Source organism: Brassica rapa, chromosome A04 (genome assembly GCF_000309985.2).
Source record: "Brassica rapa cultivar Chiifu-401-42 chromosome A04, CAAS_Brap_v3.01, whole genome shotgun sequence".
Classification (NCBI taxonomy): Eukaryota; Viridiplantae; Streptophyta; class Magnoliopsida; order Brassicales; family Brassicaceae; genus Brassica; species Brassica rapa.
The window spans coordinates 11,342,414-11,352,744 of NC_024798.2; the positions used below are offsets into that span (position 1 = coordinate 11,342,414).

The following is a 10,331-nucleotide window of genomic DNA, read 5'->3' on the forward strand; positions in this document are numbered from 1 at the left end:
TTGTTAATCTAGTTTAATTTATGCAATGTAATGTAACAAACATGAGTTAAAGTTTTGAACTAACTTAAAATAGATAATTTATATATTTTTGGTAAAATGTTTAAATTAGAAAGACAATATTCTTCTACTTCAAAAATTAAAACTATGAAATATCTTTTCAGAATATTTATTTATTAATTTTGTTGGGTAGCTCAAATATTTATTTTAATTATGTAATATTAAGATAAAAAAAGTTATAAACCACATATCTAAATCTAAAGATTACATAAACTGTGAACCACACCGTCCAGTTATAACTCTATGAGAATATTGCTGTAATTTATTTTTCTTTTCCAGAATTTTTTATTTAAATGAAGGAAACAAAACGACAGTAAATGGAAAATATAATAAATTTAGGAAAACGAAAAACTGAGATTAAAATTAAATAAAATGGAAAACCGAGAGACGATTTGTGTTCAGTATAAAGACTAAAGAGAGAGAGAGATCAAACACCTCAAAAGTCCCAAAGACTAAAACCCTTTAAAAAAAAAGCGATGAGTGGAAAACTTCTCAAGAAGTTGGAAGATCCGCCGGTTGCATCTTCTTCAAGTGAAGAAGAAGAAGACGAAGATGCCGTAGCCAACTCTTCCTCGGAAGAAGAAGAAGAAGAAACCGATTCCGAAACCGAAGCCGAGCCGGTCGCGAAGCCGCTTGTGAAACCTCCAGCAGATTCCATAAAGGTTGAAACTTCCTCAAAGCCCGAGACCAAGAAGAAGCGATCTAGTGAGACAAATGAAGTAGAAGCAAAGAGGGTCAAGAGGGTTTCAGGAGAAGAGACTAAGAAAAGCTGTTTCCAAAGAGTTTGGACCGGAGAAGACGAGATTGCTGTCTTGCAAGGGATTATCGACTTCAAAACCGAGACTGGGTCAAGCCCTTATGACGACAAGAACGCTCTTTATGATCTCGTGAAGAAATCTGTAAGCTTTGATGTTACTAAAACTCAGTTTATGGAGAAGATTAGAGCTTTGAAGAAGAAGTTTGAGAACAATCTTGGTAGAGGCAAGAAGAAAGGAAAGGATCCGTCTTTTTCCAAAGCTCATGATCGCAAGGCGTTTGATTTGGCAAAGTTGGTTTGGGGAGATAATGGGATCATGGCTCTTGAACCATTGTCAGCTGTCAAGTCAAAGAAAGTTGAGCATGCTGTGAAGAAGCAAGAGGAGCCTGCTGTGATGAAGCAAGAGGAACCTGCTGTGATGAATCAAGAGTTTGTTCCCATTGTTGATTTAGTAGCTCGTTTTGGTGTGGATGATCTTGCTGCTAAACAAGGTTGGAGTAGGCTTTCATCCAAGGATAGGGAGAGATTCGAGGAGCAATGGAAAGAGTTGCAGCTTAAGGAATTCAAGTTCTACTCTCAAAAGAGCGGTTTCATTCATGAAGTGGTAACAAAGATGGCTGAAGCCTCTCGGCCAGACCATTAGATTTATGTTTTGTTTTCTTGTCTCTTTTGCCTGAATTCGCCTCTGTCGTTTTACTTTCTCTGTTGATTTATCAATATTGAAGTGATATTTTAAATTAACTTAATCAATGTTGTCCACTTTTATACAAAACAAGAACCATATGTGTTCAAACGTTTGTCTTGTTAGAAAGTCTAGAGAGCCGAATCACACAAGATCTTATAAACAGAGCTTTTTTTGTTGTTGAATATAGTACAGACTAAACTAGATACGTATGTACCAGAATATCAGTTTAGACAATATTAGAATCTGTAAGTGTCTGAACTTTCCGGAGCTATCTTTGACTTTTTACCTCTACAGAATAAAACTATTCCACATACGAGCAAATAAATGGAGCAACAAGCCAACAACCAATAAGGAGGAGCATACCACTAATAAACTGTGGATCAAACCCACAAACAAAGAACCAAAGATAATAGGATCTTATCAAAATACTTATCATAGGAGTCCGAAAAGCATCATGGCTCGCAAGCATTTTGATTCTCAGATGTCCCTTGAAAGACCTATAAATAGGGAAAAGTTCTAGCGAACTGGAGTTTTATACCGACTCTCCTAAAGTAACTTCGCATAATCTGGGATGGCAGAAGAAAACACAATACTGAAATAAAATCCAGATTACAGTTTAGTGTAACATAATATGTACTAAACCAAGTAAAACATGCAAATCCACTAGATATTTTATACAAAAGGTTGATTTTACTCATTCAGAGCTGTGCTACAATCCTTAGTTCTACGAGGCAAAAACATATGCAAGATTTTTTCGGATTGCGGAATTTTCGAATATGGGAAGTTGGATTTGGACAAATGTGAAGAAATTAAGGCCTTTGGCTCGCTCCTTTATTAGCTGCAGTGTTATCTCAGGCAATTTAGCATCCTTTTGGAATGATGATTAGACAAGACTTGGTTCGCTGCTGGATATCACAGGACTAAATGGACCTCGTGTCACCGGTATAGCGGTGGACGCTTTGGTAAGAGATGCTGTGGATTGGAGTTCTAGGAGAATCTCTCATAGGAGACATCCAACACTCTCTCTTTTGTGATCTGGGGGGGGGGGGGGGGGGGGGGGGGTTCAACCGAGCCGGATTTTTACTAATGGAGAAACTCACCGTCCGACCTTTTCGGCATCCAAAACTTGGGACACTCTTAACCCGCCTCCCTCTATAGTTCGTTGGTGTGATGTTGTTTGGTATAAGGTAAATGCTGCATCAAAAGTCTATATTTTTGGCATCTCAAATATTTGGATTTTCTAGAAGTTGTGAATGCTAGTGCAAGTGTCCAAACGAACCACATATTAATATTTGTTTACACATGCAGCATCCGTCATCAAAAACAGACATGACCTAAATACCAAAGACAAATTAAGATCTTGGGGACTTAATGTTCTATTCGATTGTCTGCTTTGTGGTTTCCAAGAGTAGAGTATGTAAAAAGGCCACGTTCCCTTTTAAATTTTTATGCTTGATGTTGCATCTAGAATTCCATATGAAAATATTTTGATGTTGGTCCTGTTCGTTTGCTCACCCAGGTGACCCATCTGGGTGAAGATGTAAATTGATGTTGGTTTTGTGCATTATAATGCTACATCCAGATGGATTATCAAGCTGAATTTTTAAAAACTCATCTCAAATTCTCTTCCAAATGAATGTGAGTCTTTATGGTGCATCTCGATGCAGATGCCTCTAGTTCAGTCCAAAATGATAAATGACAAAAATGACTTTTTAAAATCAAAATATTATTTTCAAACCGTAAATTTTATTTTTTTGCATATACATTTTTTCGCTATAACCAAAAAATGCATTTTCTCGCAAAAACTGAAAAACACACTTTCCCGCCAAAACCGCAAGATGCGTTTTTCTGCAAAAAAAAAAACATAAAACACACATTTTCATAAAAAACACATTTTTCGACTAAACCAGTAAAACCACACTTTTCGACCAAAACCGAAAAAACGCATTTTTCTGTCAAAAAAAAACGCATTTTCCCGCCAATACCCAAAAACGCATATTCCCGCCAAAACTCCAAAAAGCATTTTTCTGCCAAAACTGAAAAAGACAATTTTACCGCCAAAACCGGAAAAACGCAATTTTCCCGCCAAAACCGGAAAAGCGCATTTTCTCATAAAAACCGGAAAAATGCAATTTTCCCGCCAAAATCGGAAAACGCATTTTTCGCCAAAACCGAAAAACACGATTTCACGCCAAAACCGGAAAAATGCATTTTCCCGCCAAAACTGAAAACACACAATTTTACCGCCAAAACCGGAAAATGAAATTTTCCCGCCAAAACCGGAAAACGCATTTTCCCGCCAAAACCGGAAAATGCATTTTCCCGCTAAAACCGGATTTTCCCGCTAAAACTGGAAAAACACATTTTCCCGCTAAAACTGAAAAAACGCATTTTCTCGCTAAAACTGGAAAAAGTATTTTCCCGCCAAACCCGGAAAAAACTGTATTTTCCCACCAAAACCGCAAAAATATTTTTTCCCGCCAAAATCACGAAAAAAACTTTTCCTGCCAAAATCGTGAAAAAAAAAAATTTCCCTTCAAAAACACTTTTCCCGCCAGAAGTTCAAAACACACTTTTTCTGTCCAAACCGCAAAAACGTATTTTTCCGCGAAACCCATAATTCGTATTTTTTCGCCAAAATCGTAAAAATGCACTTTTTCGCGAAAAACACATATTTCCTCAAAAACTGCAAAAATATTATCGGCCAAAACCATAAAAATGCTATTTTTCCGCCGAAACGTAAAAATTATATATTTGTCATTTTATTAACAAATCCAACTGGATACAGATGGAAGTTAAAAAATGAAAAGCAAACTGCATCAACGTTTAAATGTTGTATTTGAATGCAAAATCTACAGCATTTAGAAAATCTAGATATTTGAGATGCAAAAAATGTGGAGCTTAGATGCAACATTCGCTTCTCAAAATCCAAAATAAATAATGTTTAATATGAATATAAAAATAGTTAATTTGTATTAATTAATATTATTAAACTTTTTTAAAAAATAGTAAAATTATGTTTTCTTGAAAACCATAAAATGATTTTAGCAGAATCCTGAAAAATTGAGTTTTTTGCTAAAACCGTAAAATCACGTTTTCCAGCAAAATTGAAAATCACGTTTATTCGGAAACCAAAAAAATAGTTTTTCCCGTTAAAACCTCAACTCCAATAATTTTTGCTAAAACCGTAAAATCAAAAATTTCGCCAAAATTGGATTTTCCTACCAAAAGTGTAAAAGTCATATTTTTCGTAAAACTGCAAAATTATGTTTTCTCGCCAAAACTAGAAAAATCAATTTATTTTGCAAAATTCTTCTTCTTCGTCTTCTTCGTTATCAAACCAGAAAAAGAAGTTTGACAGTCACTCTTTACCTCTTTGTTGAAGAATCCTAGAGCCACATCTCTGTACTTCAAAATCTTTCTCCACATCCAAGATCCTTTGCTAGTCTTATATTTTATCGACCATAAATTTTCATCACAGATCAGATAGGTTTGGATCCATTTAACCCACATAGATGGCGTCGACGTAAGAATTCTCCATACCAATCGAAGACATTTCAACTTACGGGTTTTTGATGTTTCTGGTTGTCGTAGAGCCAACCCCTTGAATTCGCTTATATCATTTGTATATTCTTGTGTAAGTAAAATTTTCTTTGGATTTAAAGGAGGTTTATCAATCTGCAAACAAAATCATTTAGGAAAAGACATTTTTGATTTGTTGGAATGAGGAGATGTGATATTTATAAATCAAGGTGGACATTTTTTAACGGATTTTGACCAATTTCTGACAGAAAAAAATTCATTAAAAATCCGTTGGGTATTTTAAAATTTTAAAATGGCTATATAATGATTATATATTATGTCGAAAATTCGTTGAGAAAATTCTTGACAGATATTGGATTTCGTTGGCATTTTTTGTATTGTAAAACAACTACTTAACCAGTACATATATAGTTTGGTCAGGAACTTGTGGGAGACTTCTAACCAATGGATGTTGGTATGAAATCCATTGAATATTTTTGTCGAATTTCCGATGAGTTTTGACAAAATGCAATTTCTTAAATTTTGTCGGGAATTGCATATTTATTGTAGTGAGTACACTAATTTAACATCATTTTATTTATCTTTGAATATATATATATTATTGAATATAGTAAGGTCAAGCATGATCGTCTTTTATCATGTTCAAGTGGAGCGGTCGAACATAGCCTCGATTATGAAATATTTATTTTTTTAAGATAAAAAAATATAAATTAGGGCCTAAACTTTAAACTTTAAAATATATTTCTAAAGTTAGGCCTTAATTTTAAATAAAATAAAACAAACATATGAAACTATCTATACTATTAAAACATGAGACCTTTTTTCTTTAGGTCTCCATGATTTGGTTTAGTACTTACAAGTGTGTCACTGAAATATATTAAACATTAATTAAATTACTTACAATATATTGACGAGATCTTTAGAATATTTGAAAAAAATATGTTCCTTGAATAACCAAATTTTATATTTCCTAATATAGTTTCACATATGATTTGCTTTACATAGTTTTTTTAATTGTATAATGTGATTGTGAGTAAACTTTACTCTACTAGACGTTTTTTTGTTAAAATTATTCTACTAGACGTACTTTTTAATTATTTATTTTGTTTAAATATATATCATCGTAATTAACATACATGGGTGAGTTTTAAATCTATATTATAATGACTAGAGTCTTTGTCCGCGCTACGCGCGGAAAATGAGTTTGAATATATTATTCGATAGCCTTTTTTACTAATATTAAGAATTTATTTGCTAAGTCCAATTATGTTTTGATTTGGATGTTGACATTTTATATAATTTTTTCCATAGGTGGATAGATAAAATTGTCAAAAAATAGAAAATAATAAATTAGTTTAAAGGAAAAAGACAGATGGAAAAATATTTTGTTTCTTGTATTACAGTCGAGTCAAACAAAATGTAATACTTGGTAGGACATAAGAAAAAGAATAGAAACAGGGTGCAGTCTTTTTTTCACTCTATAACTTTGGTTGTGTTGGAGTTTCTTTGTACCTCAGCTAATTCTGTAGTTAATATGGTATTCGTTCTTTAAAATGTTTGACGTATTTGACTGAGCTGTCAAAGTAAAATTTGGTTGCTAGTGAAGAAGCGAGTTCCAATTTTCATGCACCTGAATATTTAAAAATAATTGTATGAACAATATGTTAAATATAAAACACTTACCTTTAGACTTTTTTGGGATGAGAGGAGAGAGACGCTGAGAAGCGTTCTCAAAAATAAACGCGGGTGGATGGTGAAAGACAAATTCCAATAACTAACTCTCCTTTCGAAAATTCTCTAATTATTATTTTTTTCAATTAAGATTATTAATAATTTTTTGATTTTATTCGTTTCACTTGTACTCTTGAGATGATCTATCTACTAATAATTATAAATCTGGATTTACTTCTTTTGTTTTCTCAAATAGTAAATTCATAAAATTGCCTAGGAACGTTTTTCTCTATTTCTTACTTTCTTTAGACAATTCTAAAAAAAATTATTTTCTGATTTAACTAAATAAAATAGAATATCCAAAATTAGTTTTAAAATGACGGTGAAAAATGAATCTTACCCCAAAAGAAAATCGAAGTTGTATAGGATATCTATGTAAAAAAAATCAGAAATGTCTTTTCAAACAAAAAAATCAGAAATGTACGTGCATGTATGTTTTAAGAAGAAACTAAATAATTGGAACTAAACAATTGCCAACAGGTAGACTAAACATTAGACTTAGGATGGTGCTGACATTATGATGTGCACGATCAGCATTATATACTTTTCATCAAATCTTTAAATTAGTATATCTTCACTTCCTCTGTTTTTATAAAATAAAAACTTGTATGATAATTAACAACTGTTTTTTTAACACAGTTAAAAATCGTTTAAATGAGCTTTTCAATATACTACATTACTACTGACCTCTTGACAACAACTATAAAAGCCAACTTTTAAGTTTCAAAAACATTATACTTGTTTTTAAAAAGTGGAAACAACAAAAACTAAAACACAACAGATAATGCTCTCTCTGTCTCTGAGTCTTAAAATGCATATGAGAACAAACAGAGCTAACACGTGACAACAGCTATGCTAAGCTTCTCTCTAGTAGATAATAACCTCTGTTCTGATTGTTCAAGTTCATTAGATCTCTTTTGTAACTCAGATCGTACGGCCAGAAGGGACTCCTCTGCATCGTCATGTGTAACTCCCTTCTCGGTATCTGCAAGGTCAGACGTCAAAGAATCTACTGCGCCAGCCGCTCCAATGTCGATACTCTTCACATTCTCTTCTTCCGTGGACAATGCTACGCTGATATCATTTTCGGAATTCGCAACTTCTTTTCTCGGTTCATCTCCACTATCAGAAGTTGCTGTGGTGTTTCCTGGCTGAAGCGTGTCAACTGAAACATCACTGTTAGCTGCTGCATTTACAGAAGTCGGTGGAGGATCAACAACCTCCTCACCAATATTCACATGAGATGAAGCTCCTCCTACAGCCACATCAGACGGAGCTTCTGCCTCGTCACTGACACCACCAGTGTCAGGTTTAGACTCATGCTTCTTACCAGATTTTTTGGAGGATTTCCTTGGCTTGTACTGCCCTTGGGGTCCTTTTTATGATCAGTGTTTTTGTCAGCCTTCTATTGACGAAACTGTTGAATAGAAGGCTGACAAAAACACTGATCATAAGAAGAGCCGACCTGTCGTCTTAGAATCACCTGACATGGTCTGAAAGCCTCTCAAGGAAATACACATAAATGACATGAGGCTTTAGCCTGATTGGAATAAGGAATCAATGAATGGAGACAAATAAAAATGGAGAGGCGTTACAGAACCACTGAGAGGTTCCATAGTAGAAACGACGGAAGACATTGACACTAAAAGACCTAAAGCTCGAACTCTTTATTTCAATCTCAGGAACCCTAAGAGTTAAATCATAATCTAAAACTCAAAACCCTAGAATAGATCTTCAAGAAATAAAATATAAAAAAATCAAATCTTTATGACCTGTGGCAATAGAGGACATCTACATAGTCCATATCGAGTCTTTTGAGAGAAGCTTTGGTTCCTTCGATGATATGTTTCCTCGAGAAACCTTTATCGTTAGGACCAGGACCACCCCAGAAGATCTTGGTGGAGACCACGATGTCGGATCTCCGCCAGTCCAGCTCGCGAATCGCCAGACCCATGATCTTCTCAGCTCGGCCATTGGCGTAAACCTCGGCGTTGTCGAAGAAGTTGACTCCGTGATCATGGCAGCACTGGAGAATCAGACGTGAAACGGAACAAATAAGAGGAAGAGCAAAGGGGATGTCGAAGAGTTAGGGTTTGAAGAAATGAGAAAGGGCGAGATCTCAGCATACATACTCGGCGAGGTATCAGATTTCCGTCTCTAAAGTCTGATGGGCTCCATGGCCCAAACGTATACACAGCAGATCAAAGGAGAAAAACGCAAAGCCCAAACGAAAACGCCAAAGAATAACACGGGCAACAAAGAGCTTACGTGGCAAAACATTGCAACCTGATTGGTTAATTTTTTTGTCTGACGTGGACACCCTCCCTACTCCTCATATATCCCTTTTAATATAGTATATAGATTGAGTTTTTGTTTTCTCTTTAAGGTGTCCACCTCAGCATTTTATTTATTTTGGTGGGATCCATCTTTATGTTTTTGTTTTAATCTATTATCTATTCGTAAAAATTTACAATAAATATCACTTATTGCATTAGTTTATACAGCTTTAAAAAAGCTAACAACCCGAGTTTGAATAGAAACCATGAGTGCTTTGCATGTTTTTAGGACAAAACTTAGGTTCCGCTCCTATAGTGAACCTTTAAATTCACCACTTTTATTATAACCAATCAAAGTGCTAGTTAGATTATTAAATAAAAATATTAATTTTGTTTTAAAAATCAAAACAAAAAATTGATGCCACTAACAAAACCCTAAATTTTAAATTCTAAACCCTAAATCCAAAACCCAAACTCTAAACCCTAAATCCTAAACCTAAACTCTAAACCCTAAATCCTAAACCCAAACTCTAGATCATAAACCCAAACCGTATACCATAAACCCAAATCCTAAACCATAAACCCAAATCCAAACCCTATATCCTAAACCTGAATCCTATACCCTAAATCCAAACCGTAAACTCTAAACCCAAAAGGTTTGAATTTGGGTTTAAGGTTTATAGTTTGGTTTAGGGTCTAGGATTTTAGTTAGGGTTTAGAGTTTACAGTTTGGGTTTAAGGTCTAGAATTTGGGTTTACAGTTTGAGTTTAGGGTTTAGGATTTGGGTTTATAGTATAGGGTTTGGGTTTAGGCTTTACTATTTTAATTTAGGGTATAGGGTTTGAGTTTAATATTTAGGGGTTAGATTTAGATTTAGGGTTTAGAATTTAGGATTTAGGGTTTTGTTAAGCATCATTCTCTTTTCAACTATTTAAATGTTCTGAAATAAAATTTAATATATTTTATTTATCATCTAGGTAACACTTTGATTGAGATTGGTGGTAAAAGAGGTGTTGAGTTTAAATGTTTACTATAGGGAGTGAACCTAAGTTTTGTCCATGTTTTTATGATTAAGTTTAATTAAAGGCAATTATGAGTTTTACAAGTCGTTTTCCTCTTTAGACTTTTAGGTTCTGCAATATTGACTCTGACGACTCATAATTTTTCACGAGTTATACATCAGTCTTTTCGTATTTTGCCATTTTCATGAAAACATTATGAATCTTTATATATATTACTCGATTATAGGATGAAATGAGTATTTTTTTTTATTTAAGAATC

General features: G+C 34.1%; 1 protein-coding gene and 1 long non-coding RNA gene across 2 annotated transcripts; one reads left to right on the forward strand and one right to left on the reverse strand.

The window, feature by feature from the left end:
• Window positions 1–171: 171 nt before the first annotated feature.
• Window positions 172–1,573, forward strand: LOC103864145 (probable transcription factor At1g11510). The gene has a single exon (XM_009141905.3). It carries the CDS (start codon window positions 534–536, stop codon window positions 1,455–1,457), a length of 924 nt encoding a protein of 307 aa, XP_009140153.1. The 5' UTR covers window positions 172–533; the 3' UTR covers window positions 1,458–1,573.
• A 5,846-nt stretch (window positions 1,574–7,419) lies between these two features.
• LOC117133565 lies at window positions 7,420–9,565 on the reverse strand. Its single transcript, XR_004457442.1, has 2 exons — window positions 8,546–9,565; window positions 7,420–8,266 (listed from the first exon to the last, which is right to left on the reverse strand). It is a non-coding gene; the product is annotated as an uncharacterized LOC117133565 (long non-coding RNA).
• Between the last annotated feature and the right edge of the window lie 766 nt (window positions 9,566–10,331).